General features: G+C 31.0%; 1 protein-coding gene and 1 long non-coding RNA gene across 2 annotated transcripts in view; one reads left to right on the top strand and one right to left on the bottom strand.

Moving 5' to 3' along the window:
* The first annotated feature begins 985 nt into the window (after positions 1–985).
* LOC139426860 (uncharacterized) lies at positions 986–2,386 on the top strand. The gene has a single exon (XM_071186973.1). It carries the CDS (start codon positions 986–988, stop codon positions 2,384–2,386), a length of 1,401 nt encoding a protein of 466 aa, XP_071043074.1.
* A 12,384-nt stretch (positions 2,387–14,770) lies between these two features.
* LOC122270230 (uncharacterized) overlaps positions 14,771–20,829 on the bottom strand; it is an 8,862-nt gene continuing 2,803 nt past the window's right edge. The window contains exons 2-4 of the long non-coding RNA XR_011637924.1: positions 16,517–16,637; positions 16,284–16,430; positions 14,771–15,746 (exon numbers count right to left, since the gene is read on the bottom strand). This is a non-coding gene — a long non-coding RNA (uncharacterized lncRNA). The remainder of the gene's footprint in view (positions 15,747–16,283; positions 16,431–16,516; positions 16,638–20,829) is intronic.

Below are 20,829 nucleotides of genomic sequence, written 5' to 3'. Positions count from 1 at the left end.
TTCAATCATTACAATATCTCCCAATCAGCGAGATTATTGAAGGTCTTTCTGATCAATCAGTTGTTGATGCACGCCATATAACCATTAAGAGAGGCAAAGATATAATTACTACTCAACATTTAATATTAACTTTCAATTCCGCCACTCTATCAACTGACATTAAAGTAGGCTATATTAATTGCAAAGTACGACCATATGTTCCTAACCCTCTTCGATGCTTTAAGTGTCAGAAGTTTGGCCATTCGACTAATCACTGCAGAGGTAAAGATCGACTAATCACTGCAGTGAATTTGGACATACATTTCAAACTTGCACCCGGCCTGAAAAATGTACGAACTGTTCAGAACCTCACTCCGCCAACTCCCGACTCTGTCAAAAATGGAAAACGGAAAAACAAATCATCAGCATCAAAGTTAATCAAAATCTGACATACACTGAAGCTAAAGCTAAGTTCTTAAGTTCTCAACCAAGACCTAATATTTCATATTCTGCAGCATTATTCAATAGTAAACCGAAGAAATCCATAGGTATTCAGTATGACGCAACTGATACCGAACTAAATAATACACATTTCAAAGTACTATTGCCTAAACCAACAGCAAGCTCAACTAATAAAGAGCACTCTGGAAAATCTGTCATCTCTCGTACAACACTTTCACAAACCTCTGCAGAAAAACAAAAATATCTGAAACTGACACCACAATTGGTAACTGTGTTACAACAAAAACTCCACTAGTGACTAATCCAATCTCCACTAGTGACTAAACACAAATATATACCAAAGAGCAGACAAAATAAATTTCATAAGAATAGGCCAAAACAATCAAAAGACAAAGAACAGGAATACTTACAATCAGATGCAATGAGCACAGACGAAAACACTGCAGATGAAATTTCAGATACACAAATGCAAACAGATAAAGGGTTGGAAACACCACCCAATCTCTGTCCAAAAAATACTAAATCTAAAAATCGGAAGCAATAAATGGCTAAAATAATATCTTGGAATTGTAGGAGTTACAACACTAATAAACCTGACGTTATAGATATAATAAATAAGTTCTCTCCGTGTTGCATTTGCTTACAGGAAACATCACTAAAACCTATTCTCCGAACTAAATTACATGGATATTATGTCATCAGGAAGGATAATATAGGCAATAGTAAAGCTTCAGGTGGAGTCATGATCATGACTTCCTGTATGTATCCCTCTAGTATGGTTTCACTAAATACCTCTTTGCAGGCAGTTTTTGTCCGCCTTAGTATTCAATATTTATTGACAGTATGTTGCATCTATCTCCCACCTCGAGATGATGTATCTGAAGCAGATCTTGATGAACTTATTGCACAACTCCCACAACCTTTCATTATAATAGATTTTAATGGCCATAATCCCATCTGGGGTAGTTCGGACACAAATAGTAGAGGAATCTTAATTGAAAAACTTATCAACAATCATTTACTCAGTCTTCTCAATTCTGGTGAGAATACCTATTTTCACGCCCCTTCACAATCATATCATGCCATAGATTTAGCAATTTGCAGCTCATCTCAATATCCATATTGGTCATTTTTGGTTCATGATAACCTTTTTGATAGTGATCACTTCCCTTTAATACTAACTCATACAGGCAGCAGTAACTTTCAAAGTTCCCGCACGCCACGGCTTAAAATGAGCACTATGAACTGGAACAAATTCAAATTCACTGTAACAATAACTGAAAACTTGATAAATCAAACTAATATAAATGACGCGGTAGAGCATGTCACATCGAATATACTTGAAGCAGCGAAACACTGCACAAAGATGACATCAACTAAGCTTCCGAAACATCCTAAACCTTGGTGGAATCAAAACTGTCATCAAGCACAGAAAGAACAAAAAAAACAATGGCTGATCTTTCGTAGACACCCAACCACAGACAATCTAATTGCATTTAAAAAAGCTCGGTCTATAGCCCGAAGAGCTCAAAGAAATGCTCAAAAAGTCTCGTGGAAAAATTATGTCTCCTCAATAAACTCTAATACACCATCAATTGAAATCTGGAAAAAAATTAAAACTATATCCGGTAAATATTGTGAACACATCATACCTATTCTCAAAGTTAATAATACACATATCTCTCATATCCCTGATATTGCAAATGCTCTGGCTGCTGCTTTCTCTGAAATCTCAAGCGCTTCAAATTATAAAGAACCTTTCGCCACGTTTAAGAGAAATATGGAAAGAACTAAATTGACGCCAAAAGACGACATAGATTGTAACTATAACCAGCCATTTACAATAAATGAACTCAAATATGTTTTAAAAAACACCGCCCTTCAGCACCTGGACCAGATGAAATTCATTATTCAATGCTACAAAACCTGCCGGATAGAGCTTTAGTGTTTCTACTTCAATTATATAATCGTATCTGGACAGAGAGAATTTTTCCACAGAACTGGTCAACAGCATATGTTATCCCAATCTTAAAACCTGGCAAGAATCCCGAAGAAACAACAAGCTATAGACCAATAGCCTTAACTAGCTGTCTTTGTAAACTTTTTGAAAAGATGGTGAATAAACGTTTAATATTTTTACTTGAATCGCGAAATAAATTATCTCCGTATCAAAGTGGTTTTCGTAGAGGCAGCAGCACCTCTGACAATTTACTAAAACTTGAAACCGATATCCGTCACAGCTTCCTCAAAAATCAACATTTTGTTTCAATATTTCTTGACATGGAAAAAGCATATGACAGGACGTGGAGATATGGAATCCTGCGTGATTTAATCAATTGTGACATAGGTGGTAACTTATTTTATTTTATCAAAAACTTTTTATCAAATAGAATATTTAAAGTTAAACTTAATTCAACTTTATCAGATGTTTTTCCCCAGGAGCAGGGTGTTCCTCAGGAAAGCGTTTTAAGTGTGACACTTTTCATTTTGAAAATTAACGAAATTTTAAATCAACTTCCCCGACTGTCTATGGCGAGCTATTTGTCGACGATTTTAGAATTTCATGCCGATCTGTCAATATGTCTCTCATTGAACGACAACTACAAATAGCTGTGAATAAAATTTTAAAATGGGCAAATGAAAACGGTTTTGCATTTTCTCCACAAAAAACTCATTGTGTTCATTTCTGTCGTAAACGTGGTATGCATCTTCATCCTGAGATAACTCTTAATAATAACGTGATTCCTGAGAAACCAAGTATCTACGCATGATCTTCGATGAAAAGCTTACATTCAAACCACACATATTTTATATTAAAAGAAAATGCTCTCAATCGCTTAACATTCTTAAGGTCCCCACAAACTGCTCATGGGGGGCTGACATGGACGCAATGCTTAAAATATACCGCTCCGTAATCCGTTCCAAACTTGACTGTGGTATTTCTGTATACTCATCAGCCCGCCAATCTGTATTAAAATATCTCGATACCATCCATCATCAAGGACTAAGAATTTCATCGGGTGCATTCAGGACTTTACCAGTTGAGAGTCTGTATGTGTTATGTTCTGAACCTTCTCTGCATTTTCGTCGATATAAGTTATCTCTGGACTATTACTTTAAAATAAAAGCGAATCCTCTTCATCCACTTTACTCTTGTGTTTGCCATCCACAACTTGTTACTCACTTCTCTTCACGCCCGTCTTACATTCCTTCATTTGGAATAAGAATCACCAACATTTTATGTGAACTTAACATTTTAAATTTTGAGGTTTTTACTTACACAGACGCTATCCCACCATGGGTTGACTTTACAGCTTGTGTTTTAAACGTTTTTAATAATTTGAAAAAATCCGAGACAAACCCAACAGTTTTTACCCAAAGATTTTACGAACATCGTCATCAATATATGGATTTTACGCCTATTTATACAGATGGATCGAAACATGATAACCATGTTGGTTGCGGTGTTGCTTACGAAAGTTTTAATATGTCTGAAAAATTTCTTCACGAAACTTCAATTTTCACTGCTGAATGTTATGCTATTTTGCTAGCGCTTAATTTTATTTCAGACCAAACTAAAAATAAATGGATAATTTATACTGACTCTCGTAGCTTTATATCTAGTGTTCCTTACATTGGAAAAAACCCCATAATTCAAAAAATACAAAACCACTTTATGCAATTGCAAGTCCGAGGGTTCAACATATATTTTTGTTGGATACCCTCACACTTCGGCATTCTTGGAAATGACCGTGCTGATATCATAGCTAAAACTACTCAAAACTTAAGCAGTAATCTCTTGACATGTTCGGACGTCAAGCACATTTGTAAATCTTCAGTTCATCAAGAGTGGAAAAATCATTGGAATATTCAAAATAATAATAAATTACATGAAATTTATCCTAATCTTGATAATTGTAAGACATTCACTGTTGATCGCAAAACCCAGACTTTAATTAATAGACTACGTATCGGGCATACTCGTTTTACGCATATGCATTTACTGGTAGCCGAACCTGCACCCAGCTGTACTCTATGTCAAGTTGACATTTCAATTAAACACATATTAACTAACTGCAGACGATTCAAATATTTGAGGAAGAAACTTTTCGGCAGATTTTATCCCAATCTTTCATCCCTACTTAGTGACCCTATACATCACAATTTAATCAAGTTCATCAAAACAATAGGACTGTATTCACTAATTTAAGTAAAAGTGTAATTCTTTTACCTAGTGACTGGCGCAGTATAGCCACTTCTGGCTCTTGTGCCATTAAACTTCAACTAACCAACCAACCAACCATACTCAGTAGCTACAGCTCTTATACTTTTAGTATTTTCAGTTACTAACAAAACAGCAGATTTCATTTTGGTTGGAGATACCTTGCATCTTTTATTATTTGATTTCCACAAAAAAGGCATCTGAAAAAGTTACTCATATTTTAACAACCATAAAAAAAGTATTATAGTTAGAAATAGAGTATCTCCAACTTTGTTAATTCTATTAATATACCATAGTAGACTCTCTCTTATTCTATAGTTCCATAAGCTAATCTCACTCACAATGTGCAATAAAATATTTATGAGTAGTGTGTAAAAGTAAAACATTTGATATAATTCAAGGATTGATTGAAAGTAATAATGGATTAGACAATATTAATTTAATAAACTAATTTTGGGGAAAATCATTATTTCTAACTTAATTTGTTAATTTTCATATCATAAAATATTAAATACTTAAGTTATATTGAAATCAACAGTAAGTGATGAATTTGAAAAATGGGTTAAAATTTGTTAGTTTGCCAACAAAACATGAAAGCAAATTTTAGTTGTGTTTAGTTTTAGCAGAAACACAGTGTTCCAAATGAATATTATTTTCATTGCTTTAAGTGACTTTGATTGCAAGTTANAAATTACATGAAATTTATCCTAATCTTGATAATTGTAAGACATTAACTGTTGATCGCAAAACCCAGACTTTAATAAACAGACTACGTATCGGGCATACTCGTTTTACGCATATGCATTTACTGGTAGCCGAACCTGCACCCAGCTGTACTCTATGTCAAGTTGACGTTTCAATTAAACACATATTAACTAACTGCAGACGATTCAAATATTTGAGGAAGAAACTTTTCGGCAGATTTTATCCCAATCTTTCATCCCTACTTAGTGACCCTATACATCACAATTTAATCAAGTTCATCAAAACAATAGGACTGTATTCACTAATATAAGTAAAAGTGCAATTCTTTTACCTAGTGACTGGCGCAGTATAGCCACTTCTGGCTCTTGTGCCATTAAACTTTAACTAACCAACCAACCCAGAACAATTTAGCATAAATAATGATTGAAAATTTATGTTTCATTTAAAAACCTAAAGTTAATAAATATAAATTTTACACTCGTTTAAGTTAAGGAGTAGAATTTAGAGCAGAGCAAGAAAAAAAAATCCTAAAAATAAAATTATAAAACTGATTTTATTTCAATAATAAATGAAGAAAAAAAAGGATTGATTTTGCTATTTGAACATTCTTACACTCAAGATTAGCTTGTTTAAACAAAACTAGCTGTTGTTAAACAAAAGTGGTTTCTTTTAGTAATTGCTAAAATTGAATCTTTAACATTCAGAAATTTTCACACAAATATATTTTTTCTTCACAAAAAATGGGCCCCAAAAATAAAACCTAAATCAACCCAGTGTGTTTTTAATCATTGTTTTGAAATTCAAAACATATTTTTTATATAAAAAACATCTTATATTCAAAATTAGCTAAGAATATTCTCAATGTATAGTATTATTTAACTTGATGTTGTATTATATTAATTGCATATTATACTTGTGGAACAAAATTGAATATTTTTGAACTGTTTACTAAAAATATTAACTAATATTTAAAAAAAAGTAATGAAATACTTTTTAATGGCTTAGTCACTTTTAATTTAAGGTTTAAAATATTATCTAACTTAATACTTTAAAAATATCTAAAAATCTATTTATTTTTTATTTACATAGGTTTCTCTTTTATATCTTACTTACACTCATTAGCTTATCACTTTAGCACAGACATAGGTGTACTTATAGAATAAAAAAAGATATTTAACTGTTACCTTTGCCATGCAGAAAATAGTAATTAATTTTTATTAACTCCAAAACAATTTTATTTTGAAAGCTATTTCAAAATATTTATTAATTTATGTAATTTAATTTGTATGGATAAAGAGAATTCTGTAATTGGCATTCAAACAAATCACAAAATTACTATTTAAAAAATATTTTAGTCATAAAATGGTATGACGCTTCCTTTAATTCTCAATATTTCGAAAGTATTAAGTTATGCGAAAAAAAATTTCTTTATGATAAGGATGGAAACAGATTAAAAATTTCCAAATTTAATTGAAATAGGTGCCAAATATGATTTTATCAAATACTTAAAAATTTATTTACTCCCTCTCTTGACTAAGAGCAAGAGACGATAATATGAAAGATTCACAATGATACAAAGAAATATTTGTTATTAAGTATGAATAAATGAACAACGATTTTCACTCACCACCTAAGAGCAAAATGTAATCCCGATAGTATGTGCTCCCTTTTTCTTTATCCCACAAATGTTTTGGAGGCAGGGACATGCATTTTAACCTCTTGTGATTTTCTTGATGTATGAACAATTCGCTTGACCAGTAAGCCTTATGCACCTTCTTTCCTTCATAGTCAGTACTATCTTTCTGTACGAAATCTTTAATAAACTGAATAGGCATTTTATAATTGATGAGCCTGTCATCTAGATAGCTGGCGAACATAGCAATTTTAAATCTATTTTTAATATATTATAGCTTAAATATAGAATGTAAGGTTTTCAACAGAAGTTCATGAAACTATCAGTATGCTGAACTGAGCTGTGGAAGAGATGAATGCTATTAATGCGAGTTGAGTTGTTAATAAAATTTGGATTATTTTCTAATTTACCAAAAGCTGTTCTTGAGACTATTGCGAAAGACAGAAGTTGCTTTCGAAAAGTTACTCAATTAATAGAGTTGTATAGACTATGTGACGGTTTAATCCATAAATTGCTCAAAAGGAAATGTTTCAAGCATTCTTGTTGTTGAATATATTCAACAAAGCTTTATGTGAAGTAGTAGATCCTAGGGGACCCTGCAAATCCCTAAGTATCTGATACTTCTAATCTGTAATGAAATATGTTTTTAACTAAGGGGTATTTTGGGGATTCTGGGTCACTGCCCCATTCGCCTCAATTATATAGCTGCGCCCCTGTTAAAAAAAAGTAGCTATTACGATACCCACTACATTTCTGAAAATACGGTCCTTAAACTTCTAAATCTAACACTATCGGCAAATGGTAGATTAAACAAAACAAAAAATTTTATTCAGAAGGCAACAATTATTTAATTTTTGAATAATGGAAATGAATAGGCCGGATCTCCTCAAGCATCGATATCGGTCTTGAAGAAAAGGTGGTACTTATTCCTGGTAAGTAAGACATTGGGCCCATGTCCAAGAGGTCGTGGGTTCCATCTTCACCGGCCGAAGATTCCCCGAGAAGTAAATGGTTGGTAACTGATCCTATCAAATGACTTATGTTGTCAACATATTCCGAAGTTAATGCATCCCTGACAACTGGAATGCAGACATATAATAGACAGTTTCTCCATTCATTTGCTTTATAAGATTTTCTTTCAAAAATCAAACGTGGGACGCGTCCAACACGAGGCTTTACAACATTCGATAATTTCTTATTCGTGGCTTTTTTGCACTTGGGATTACCAATATAATAATCTTTTATCTTTGTTGGTTCTGTACAACCATAATACACTGGGGCGATCGACCTTTAATACCCAACTGGTATCTGCCAGATTTAATTGCTTCTGTGGCAAGCTAGGTTCGTTTATATCTTCAAAGAAAATGACATTTGATAGTTCAGTCCACATTGAAACCTGAATGGAGACACCACGAACAACTTCATAGAACTCATTAAATTGGATACTATTTTTCAAACAAAGCCGACCTGCAGAGTCCGAACAACAACAAGTAGGAATCACATTCACATTTATGTTCTCATCAGCCAAATGAATATTTAAACCATTGATTGCTAGGTCTGAGGCCATTTCAGTAAAGGGTTTTAAAAAGCCCTCAAATTTAGGTTTTTTTCTTATAAACCGCAAGCAAGCATTACATCATTGTTTCTTTCCTTAAGAGACAATTCGTTAAGGGAAAATAAGATTGGCCATGCTGAACGTTTTGAATTGTTATACATGGCCGTCACGTCTAAAGAAAAGTTATACGTTAGTATATGTTGTCCACTGTAGTCACCATGCAGCTTTTTGTATAGCCTTCCATCGATGATATCTTCAAAAGTTTCAGAGTCTCGGATAATAAGCTCAGAAGCAAGTTTAGCTTTAAGCGCATGATTATTTTCATCAATTTCAGATAGTTGGCTTTTTAGTCCACACTAATAAAAGAATTGCCGTCTTTTTATCTACTGATCATATTATCTACACTTATGAAATTAAAACAAACATGGCAGAAAAAGTGATCTTTCATTGTGATAATAGACGAAAATAGTGGTGGCGCCCCTCTCTTCTGACCGTATCTAAACAAACCTCGCTTGTGCGCAGCTTAATGCTATTTAAATAGGCTTTTTGGTGACACTTTGTTTTTTTAAGTATTTTAATAAATAAACAGATTTCTTTTATTAGGAAACGGATTTTTTTGGTAAGAAACAGTTCATATTATCAAATTAAGAAGGTGTGAGTTTGAAAAAATTAGTTAATATTAATAAACGTTTTTATTTCATACTGATTGCTAAGCCTTGTGATTTAAGTTTTGTTTACATTTCGACAGGTTGATATTTATATATAAATATATTATATTTATTTGTCATTTTTGTTAAACATGGCGTGGAAAGCTGTTACAACTTTTAACATTAATTTTTCTTTAAGGCTAATTGTGTGTTTCTTTCTGTTTTTTTAAATTTTTTGTAATGTAAATAAATTATATTGAGGTCGTTTTGTTGACTGTGTTAAGGTGCCTTTATTAATTTAATCAAGCATTATTGATTAAAATAAATGGAAAAAAAAGCGCATTTTTTTCTTTCTCTCTCTCTTTGCCTGCAGTATATTTAAGTAGGTTATTTTTAATTATATGAATTTTCCTATCCATTCCATTATGTGTCNTGAGAAAGGAATTTCACGCTGATATTTGCAAGCAAGATGCTATTGTGGGGTTTTCTTGGCTGCTGGATGATGAGCCGCCTCCAGCTACGTTGAACCACGTTTCAATGGAGGAAATTTTATTTTCAAAGGAAAATGCACCCTTTGATTCTGCTTCTTTTCTTGAGAAGGCGAAATTGTCTCCGGAAGACATATCTTCCATAGAAATGGAGACGAGAGGACAAAGTTCCAACTGGAAATGGGCAAGATACAGAAAATTTCGCCTCACAGCCAGCAATTTTGGCTTTGTTATTAAGGCCATGAAGCGGAACAGTTATCCGAAGTCTCTATTTACGCGACTTGAGGGCTCCAAAGATTTGTCCAAAATCAAGCAAATCCAATGGGGCCTTCACAATGAAAAAGCTGGTGTCTCTGTGTCGGAGAAAACGTTAAATGTTAGTGAAAGTGGGTTATGGCTTGAATCATCTGGATTGCTTGGTGCTAGTCCTGTTGGATTTTTCCGTAATCAGGATGGCTCCACAAGCATATTGGAAGTCAAATGCCCTTTCAAATATCGAGAGGATAATCTCAATGAAAAATTAAAATTGGTAAAGGATTATATCCTCCACATCAACGATGATGTGTATGTGATCAACAATACGCATGACTACTACCACCAGATGCAAGGGCAACTAGCCATTTCCAATGCCAAGTCTTGCTCATTTGGACTCTAAAATCATGTATTATCTTTGAAGTTTTGAAAGACGAGAATTAGAGATGCCTGCCTTTACTTAAAGAATTTTATTTGAACAAGTGGATGCCATGGCTTTTACAAAATCATGCTTCGTCTAATATTTAAATCAATTTCATTTCGAAATTTTCATCTAAATTATCGTTTTAACTAATCTAATTTAATTAATTTTATTATTAAAAGTAGTTTTAACTATTTCTTTAATTAAATCCTTAAAATGTTTTTGTGAATTTAAATTTTTTTCAAAAATTTATTACATAATTACAGTTCTTAAATTTTATTTACTTTAAACCTCTTTAATTCCTTAATTTAATATCTACATCAAAATTATAAAATTAATTCTGAGAATTTGCATTTTTATACCAAAATATTGAGATTTTATATTTCATCCACTATTTTTATAAATCAAGTTGCAAAATTTGGTGCATATAGTTCTACCTAACTGTCAAAATTTTTAATTTATAAATAGTAATTTCTTTTCTAAATTTTATAATGTTAACAATTTAAAATTTCATGTATAATATTAGACCTTGTATTGTATAATTTATTGTTTATGCAATCATTTTTTAGATTATATAAACAGAAAGAGTATAAAATAATTAACATGGCAAAATGTCATGGATCATTATTTTATGCTCTCGTTAACAAGGTAACAAAGATTTTAATAAAAATAGATCAGGTTGATTAATAATCTGTATAACTCGTAAATATTTTACCATAAAATGTCTGTTTGTTTTTCCATAATGTCTACCTTGTTAACGTCTTTTTTATTATTTTTTTTTTAAATTTATCTGGCGTAAGCCTGGAAATATTTAATTCTTGCATGTTGTAAATTTATTATTAACAATTTTTAATCCTATGTGCATGCACAAATCTTTTAATTCCCTTGCATGTTTTAAGTTTTATCTTAAATGAATTTTTGGTATTTGCGAGGCAGCATTTAAAGGGGAACTTGGTTTTTAAAAATATATACAAAACTATGCTAAAAAAAGTTTGAAATATACTAGTAGGGAAGAATGTTCAACTTGCATATTTCCTGCTGCTTCGTTTATCTTATTTTGTCTGGCATATGCCTGGAAAATTTTTATTACTGTAATTCATATCCTTGTACTAATGTTTTTACCCTTGCATGTTTTAGGTGTTATATTAAATGATCTAATGGTATTTCTGAGCCAGCATTTAGAATTGCTGTTTGTTTTTGAAAACACAAAAGTATGCTGAAAGTGAGGAACATATTAGTAGGGAAGAATGTTCAATTTGCATATTTCCTGTATAAAACTGCTGCCTCGTTTATCTTATTTTGTCTGGCATAAGCTTTGAAAAGCTTGAATATTGCACATTTAATTCCCTTGTTTGTATGTACTTATTTTTTTATTCATTGCTTGTTTTTTTTTTTTTTACTTTTAAATATTTTTAGGAAAATAGACTGAAGGCAGCCTCTGATGAATCAACTTTAATTACTGTGATTGGCCGTGACAATTGTAGTGCTAGATGTTTGCCTGTATTTAGCTCGTATATTTTTTTTTCAAATATAAAAAAATACGATCTGATATAGTCTTACTCATTTGGCCGATGTTGTCTGAAGAACATGAAAATTGTTTCTTTGAGCATGAAAGAAGTCTACATTTGGGTGACATCAACAATAGTAAGTATATTTACTGTTTGAAGACAATTGTATAGCTTAATTTTTTTTTTAAATGAGTAAGAATGAAATTTAGGGAATGCAAGTTTTAATAGCATTATGTTTTGAAATATTAATTTTTTCAACGCTCGGGCTAGTATAAACTAAACTATAAATCTTGACACTAAGGAAAAACCATTTACAAACATAAGTTTTTTCTTCGTTCAGGGGTATCTTCACAAATTCAACTTTAGGAAAAACTAACTACTTATTCTTAAAATTTTATTTTTGTATCCCATAAGAAACAATGAATCCATCCTGTTATTTTCAGTATCTCAGCTATAGGGGTACCAGTTGATGCTAAAGCAGTTCTGAAATTTTACAAAAGTTTAAAGGCAATTGGGCTTGGAACATCTTTCATATTTAAAATTTAGATTTAAGAGTATTTTAATATAATAGAAATATATATATATAAGAGCTTTTAGTATACTTTAAGTGTTGTAGACTATCTATTTGGAGTGAGTTAATAGTAGAATATTTTTGGCAAAAACTTTATACATTCAGAATATCTATGATATTCAAATTTTATTTACACATAAACTGAAATTGAAGGAATGAAATAATGGCAAATAAGCTACAATGCTAGATCAAGATGTTGCACATTATAAAAAATTTTAATTGTGTAATAAATATTGAGAAATATTTAACTATTTATTTAACACTAAATTGCCCAAGGGAAAAATTTTGACTGCTTTTTATTTTCAATTCGAATTACAATGATGTATATAATGACAAAATTTCTTATATTTTTGTGATTTTTTTCATTGTTAATATTTAATAATAAAGTGTCATATAACTATAAATAATTATATTAGATTTTCCATTTGGAGTGAGTTAAAAGTGTAGAATTTTTGACAAAAACTTCGTTCAGACAGAAATATCCATAAAATTCAAATTTTATTTACACATAAATTGTAGGAAAGAAACAATGACAAATAAGCTAATGCATATCTAAAATCAAGATAAATGTACAATACTGGATCAAGATGATGCACATTAAAAAAAATTTTAAGTATGTAATAAATACTAAGAAATATGTATATTTAACAAAAGATTGCCCAAGGAAGTCATTTTAACTGCTTTTCAATTTCAATTCGAATTACAATAATGTATATAATGACAAAATTTCTAAGAATTTTGTGACTTTTTGTACAACGTATAATTTTTTTGTTGTTAACATTTAATCTAGTGTTAAACAGAACTTAACATTAACTAAGTTAAATATTAATACAAAATAAAACAGTGACACTTCAGAGCGTCAACAATGTTATAAGTGATTTGCAGTAGNTATACTTTTTTTTGTTGTTAACATTCAATCTAGTGTTAAACAGAACTTAACATTAACTGAGTTAAATATTAATACAAAATTAAACAGTGACACTTCAGAGAATCAACAATGTTATAAGTGGTTTGCAGTAGTTACAAAAAATTTTCATGACAAACATACAGATTCAATTTTAAAATGGCATATTAAACTCATTATTATCACTTCTCGCAACAATAACATTAAATAGTGTAACATTGTTATAAATAGCTAAGTGTAAGCACTCAAGTGTGTAACTATGCTGGATATGAAGCAAGGTTCATAGATTTAACCGAAAGAGTTAAAAAAATCATAAACTTTTGCAAAAAAAAAATACAATTCTTTTATAAATAAATATTTTCTTAATTTACAAGTGTTGAGAATGTTCGCAGTCAAAGCTTGAGCAGTATTAGAGAAACACATGTTTATAACTTTTTTTTAAAGTTTAAACTAAGAACAAAGTGAAAATTTATTATGCAAAAAAAATCATATTAATGAAATCTCATAATTTCAATTAAAAATATATTTATTCAAATAATTAATAATAACTTTATTTCTTATACTTTTTAAAAAAGATAAAATAATCCAATGAAATTAAAAATGTCCAAATCAAATCAGTTTCTTTAAGAGAAAAAAAAAATCATAAATCCTGATACAGTATGTTATAAAATCATGATCATATCATGCATTATACAGGGATCACATAATAAAGAAATCTTCACTTTTATACTTTTAAATTGTAAGAAAGTTTCAGAAAAGTATTATGAACAATGGAAAAAAAAGATTACTTTATTCTTTATTAATAAAAAAATTAATATAAGGAGGAAATAAAAATCAATAAAAAATAATAAAGAAATAAAATAAAATAACTTTCATTTGTTTCTCATTTCAAACTTTCATTTGTTTTTCTCATTTTGTTTCACTTTAGATATAATTTTTTTTAATGAAAATTAAACTTTTTAAAGCTTTAAGATTAATAATGTAAAATATAATTTAGAACCAAATAAATTGTAGATAAATGTAATTAAATAAAATTAAACACTAATGGTTATTAACTGCACTGGTTTTAAATAGTAGTTTTAGAAAAATAAACATATATATTAATATTAAAGATATAGAAAAATATACAAACAAAAAGTTTATGTACAAAAATATTTTAAAAAAACTTCTTAATCTACAAGCAAGAATTCATGAAGAAAGAAAGCAGTATCAATTTATGAAAAATATTTTAAATTATTATATTTAAGGAAATAAAAAGTTAAAAGCAATAAACGAATTTAAAATAATTTAGAAATATTATAATTTTAAGGTTTTATATTATAAAGATGTTGTACCTCTTTGAGGAGTGGAGGTTGAAAATTAGTTAAGGCAACACATACTTGTAAAATTTTGGAACTATGAGGAAAAAGAGATTTTGGTAACATTTTTGTGATTTTAAAAACTTTAATGCGCCTTATAGCTCTTTCAACATGAATTCTTGCCCGAGCGATTTTTTTAGTGCTATTAATTTGGATGGGGGTGAATTGTGAGGCAGATAAAAAGGGTGGAATGTTCACAGCAACCCCATCAGGCACAACATCAGAAATCAGGAAGCCTTTATCTGCCACAACAAGATCCCCAGGCTGAAAAACATTATTAACATTACAATTTTTAAAAAGCTCTTTATCGGAAGTAGATCCGGGATACATTTCACTAGTGTAAGTAATAACACCATTTGGAGCTACTCCAATTAGAGCTTTCATTGTATGTCGATGTTTATAGGAGCTGTAAAACAGCCGCTGATGAGACATTTTTTTGGGTCTTTGAACACAAAAATCAGTGCAGTCAATAACCATCCTGCAATTCCTAAAATTCATAAAACATGAGGGCAAACACAACTCATTTTTAACTTGTGTTGGTACAATTGCCATTAGACAATTGTACAGCACCTCATGTAGACAGTAAAGCCAAGTTAAAAAAACATTTGTTATAGTACCTTCACTTACTTGGAATCGAACACCAAGATCAGTGTGAGTGGGATTCAACTTTAATTTCATTAAAGTCACCAACAACTGATCTTTTCGATCCAAGCAAGTGACATTCCATTCTTCATAATACTTGTCTAACACCTTATCACAATTAGAAAATATAATATTGAAAATTTCCTTATTAGGTAAACCTGTATAATGCATGATATGATCATTCTTTCTATACTAAAAAACCCGAATGGCTGCTTCTTCAAAAATTCCTGCTCTGACAAAGCGTTTCTCAATCTTAAATTCTCCTCCTTCAGTTTGAGGTTCTCCTCTTTCAAATTGGCGATTTCTTGAGTGAGTGTCTGAATAGCAGCAGCAGCAAGAGACTGGGGCACAGTGGAGGTTAGTGGAACAGCAGAAACTAAAGGAGTTGCTGATATGTTTCTAAAATAAAAGCACATAAATGTATTGTAATCATATTTCATTAAAAAATAAAAATAAAAAAAAGCATGTCATAAATTCAGTAATATATAATAAAATAAATATATACTGCAAAGCATAATTTTGATTCAGGTAAAGATCAAATCAATTGTCAAGAAAGTTGAAGGTTATATGAACAAAGTAAAAGAAAAAAATATTTTGGAATAACAAAATAGGTGTAAATTAAGTTCTCCATCGAGTAGCGAACTAGTTACTACAACTTCAAAGCAGTTTGTAGTCACTACATAAACTACTTTAGTAATGGTGTAATAAATAGTAAATTAATGTAGTTTTTACACATACTTTGAACAGATATACCTTGAACGAAAGTCAGAATAAGAAAATAACTAATATTGTTTTTTATCATTGTAAGAAATTATACAAGACATTTATGTAGATAATACTTTTAAACACGGAAGACATATCAGATATACTGTGGAGGAGAAACATAATATATATATACCATTTCGACAAAACTGTTAGAATCCAATATTGAAATACCTTTTTTTTGAAGCTTTTTCAGAAGATTGAAAATTAAAAATCTTATTCTTATTGTGCTCAAAAAGCGTTGGCCCATTTTCTTTTAATCCATCTTTGAAATGGCATTGGCATATTACATGATTCTTTGAAACTTGAATATCATCTCTCCTATAAAGCAAATTAAAATTCTTTACTAATAAGCAATTAAAGAGACAAAAAAATTTTGAAGTTATATTAAGTTGTAATTAATTTACCTTATATTCCTAATCCATATTTTTTACACTTTTGGATTAGCAGGAATCCGAAAAAAGCGACAGGTGTCTTTCTGGTTATAATGTTTGCAACCAGGGGCAATACACGTAACCATTTTCAAACCTTTAAATAAATCATCAATAAATTACAAACATATGTTACATTTAACAAAAATTTAAAATCCATAATCATGAGTAATGTTTTACAGATTTACACAGATACATAATATCATCTAAATTAGATTTATTAGACTTTATTAAAAATTCTACATATACGAAGAAGATTGCAATTGTGTTTTTTAATCAAAAAGTCTATGTTCTATTACTTCATAAACATTTAAATTGTTAGACACATTTAATGAAATGGATAAGAAAATTCATATAATTAAAAATAACCTATGTAAATATACTGCAGGCAAAGAGTAGGAAAAAAAAATTTGCAAAATAATAAATAAATTTGAAAAAAAAAATAAATTTGAAAAAAAAAATTAAATTAATAAAGGCACCGTAACACAGTCAACAAAACGACCTCAATATAATTTATTTACATTACAAAAAATTTAAAAAAACAGACTACTAGACTAGATATATAGTTGTTCAAAGTGCCTGCCCGCAAAGCGGGCATCTGACTTTTTCATCGCATAATGTGTGCCCTTGGGCGACTAAGACTTTTGGCTTTAGGGTAATGNCACAGATACATAATATCATATAAATTAGATTTATTAGACTTTGTCAAAATACGTAATAAATAACTGAAACACGTATATAAATCCATTATATTAAAATAAAAATTTTAATATGAGATCTAAAAGAATTCTAAAAAACTTTACATATCTAATGTATCACCACATGCTTTGACATAAATTCTAGCACGGAATCAGATATTTTCTAGTATTCCATAATCATCCAAATTTAATTATTTCAATTTTAATAAATTTCTCTTGAAAAATAATTTAAATGACCAGTATCTAATTTAAATGGAAAGTGTATATAACATATTCTAAATAATAATATTTTAAAAATAAGAACAAAGTATATTTACTTACCAAAAAGTAAAACAGCGTCTTCTTCAGAAATACCGCTGTTAACTGAATGTTCTTTTAATTCTCGATTTAAAATATTAATTGACATATTCTCAGAACTGACATATATTCAGAAGAAAATTAATCGTAATTTTTTGTATAGGATCTTATATAGCAATCTAAAAAACACCAAGTTTGGGCTGCATGGCTAGTTATTTTATTTTTCATTGCATTTTTTCATTAGGTTTATATCTCGAATCATTGCCAAAATAAAAAAATTTCTACAAAATTTAATTATTCATAGAATTTTTTTTAATAAAATATGTAACAAATAATTCATGATGACAAATGCAAAATAATGCACATAGAAAATTACTCCTCCAAAAAGGTCATGCCCAAGGCAAGGTGGCAATCCAAGCCTACTAACATGAAAATATGCCAACTCACTGAATACGGAAGGAAACCTAATTTCTTCAAATGACTCATTGCCTAAAGTGTTCGTACAACTCCATCCATACGTTTCCTTCGTTCGTATTTGACCAACAGAATATGGTGTATCATTTAATTCATGTTTTCTTATCCGTTCGTTGTCTCCGTTTGACTCAGCGTACTTAGAGAATTTTTCGCAGGCCTAATTCCCTTAGGTGACTTATGCCGTCAAGTAGCATTGATATGAGGATATTTTTAGGATGAATCCATTATTAGATTAGAATCCATTTCTTTTAATAACAGGATCTATGATATCCTCCTAATCACTCGACAAATAACGCGATAAAACAATTGATTGATGCGCTATGGATTATTGATAGACTTTTTAGAGTTAACATTTAATAGTTAACATTTAACTAATAGTATTTACAGCTGATGTCATTGTAGCTTTCTTTGATATTATGGCGAAGCATTTTCTGTCTGAGTAAATGTAGGAGCAACATTTCTTCATATTTTTATCTATAGAAAATTAAAATTTGTTATATCACTTAATTACACTGGTGGACAAAATTAAGAGATGGAAGACATTTTCTCAAATATCTCAAAAAATACTGAATATAAATAAATGAAATTTGGTATAGATATAGCTTATTCCATGATAATAAAGTATGGAAAATGAAAGTGCCATTCACTTTCAAGATCCCATTCTTCCACCAGAGCAATTTTTAACTCCAGAATGGTTCTGGGGGGAGGTTGGCGCATCGCAATAGCTCTCCCAAGAGCATCCCAAGCATGTTCAATAGGATTCAGGTCAGGGGATATGGCTGGCCAATCCATTCGTTGAATATGCTCGCTTTCCAGATAATCATCAACCATGAGAGCCCTATGTGGTCGCGCATTGTCGCCCATAAAAATGAACTCAGGGCCAACAGCGCCTCTGGAAAGACGCACATAGGGCTCTAGGACCTCTTGCGGGTATCTTGCATGTGCGAATGAATGTGCGAAAATACTTTCAATCTCTTAATTTTGTCCACCAGTGTAGGTCAAAAATTTTATCAAAAACTAGTCATTAGTTTTTAAATGTAGAAAATATATACAATAACAATAAATACTTTTTAAAAAAATATTTATTTCATAAATAATTGCACCAAAAAAATATATATAACGAAATAATCATGTGTCAAAACAAAAATAAAGCAAGTGTTGAACATTCAGATCATTTTCAGAGTATCTGAATCAGACTACAGTATCTAAAGTTGTTCCAGCTTTCGTTTTCCTATAAAATGAAACTCATAGAGAAATATTTGATTGAGTACTACACTGCAAGGAAAAAAGAAATTCCGTATTATTATAGAAGATCACTGGCGACCAGAAAATTTCTTTGTGCTACAGAAAAAAAAGCAGCAACAATATTTTCTGAAACAAAACCATTTAAAAAATCTTCGAACTGAAGATTTTTTTTTATTCCTACATATCAGATTATGTGGGATACGATAAAAGTACAATTGACATCAAAAAATTTGATTGTGGAGGAGGAGATTGTGTTTGCCCTAGAAAATCGAGTCGTGGTGGTGTTGTCATCTGTCAAAAGGCGAGAGAGTTTCGTGTTCATTATGCGTGGTCATCAATGTGGAGGGTTGGTGTTCGTTGGTTTGAATCAAACCTGGGATATTTCGATCAGTTGCTAGACGCTTCGACCGACATGGAAAAAGATGTACACCGAACCACGGTGATTTCAGGAGCTTTATATAGTTGCAGCCGCAGACTTTTCTAGTTACCCCAGCCACCCAAAGTCACCCCAGGGTGCATTTTCTTTTTAATTATTAAATAACTAACATAATAATAATTAAAAATAAAAAATTATGCATGATTTGTTATCTCAATTGATAAGACTTTTAAAGTATAACCTACCTTCCTGGCCAGGATAGCCAGAACTTCTTCAACCGAGCAGACTTTCCAGCCTCTGATTTTGCGAAGTTAAAAAATTTGAAACTGTTTGTAACTTAAGCTCACAATTTTTCAAGAACGATGTTGTTTACATAGCCAGTTCTTGGTAAACCATTAGTTCGTTATGTTGACAACTCAAATCAATTGATACCGAGCTTAAAAAAATACCCCTAGATGGCACGACGCAAAAATTCAGACACAGCAAACACATTGGTCGTTCTTGGCCATTAATGACTTTACATGTAAATCCAAATGATAAGTACATTGGATCATATTTTCTACATTTAGGTTTACTATTTTGCGAAGATGTTCCGCTATTTTCGTTACCTCTTCTTTTGCCGTCTGCTTCTGCTTCATTCAATTTTCTTTTCAACCCAGTTACGTATTTATCCATCTAAAAGGGTTATTATTTTAAATCAAATAAAAATACTTTATAACAGTTTTGAAATTTACCTCAATATTAATTTAGAAGTGTACCAAAGCGAGTTTGTAGACAATCTGCGTGGAAACGGTCGAGTTTAACCAACGTTTCTTAACGAAATGCCGCGTGTCTGCTCTCGTCTGGGCGCACGCATCCAGGTGTAGTCGCGTCGTCCGAGTTTGAAAAACCCCGCAGTCGCGCGCAATTGATGATAGTTCCACACCAGATGTAATGAGCGCTAACGTCGTCGAATTAACGACGGCCTTGGCTCATAAGCCTTGTCGGGGCCTGCTGCCTGCTTCTGTTTACTGAAGTTTGGCGGGAGTAACCCCGAGAATACCCGGGATGATCCGAGTGCTTGTCTAGTGTTTCCTCGCGCTCGGCTCCAAACGGGAAAGCAAGATGTTTTCGTTCCAGCAAGAGTATGGATGGATTTTTTAGCATTTATACCCGAGAAATTCGCGGCGAGGATTGTGGATTACGTATAACCGTTTTTC

This window comes from Parasteatoda tepidariorum, chromosome 10, assembly GCF_043381705.1.
Source record: "Parasteatoda tepidariorum isolate YZ-2023 chromosome 10, CAS_Ptep_4.0, whole genome shotgun sequence".
In the NCBI taxonomy this organism is placed as follows: Eukaryota; Metazoa; Arthropoda; class Arachnida; order Araneae; family Theridiidae; genus Parasteatoda; species Parasteatoda tepidariorum.
Note: the sequence above shows the minus strand (reverse complement) of the source record. Positions and strands in the feature narration are given on the sequence as shown.

What these genes read in the sequence shown, in the direction of transcription:
- LOC139426860 (XM_071186973.1), top strand. Translation starts at nt 986, where the DNA reads ATGGCTAAAATAATATCTTGGAATTGTAGGAGTTACAACACTAATAAA.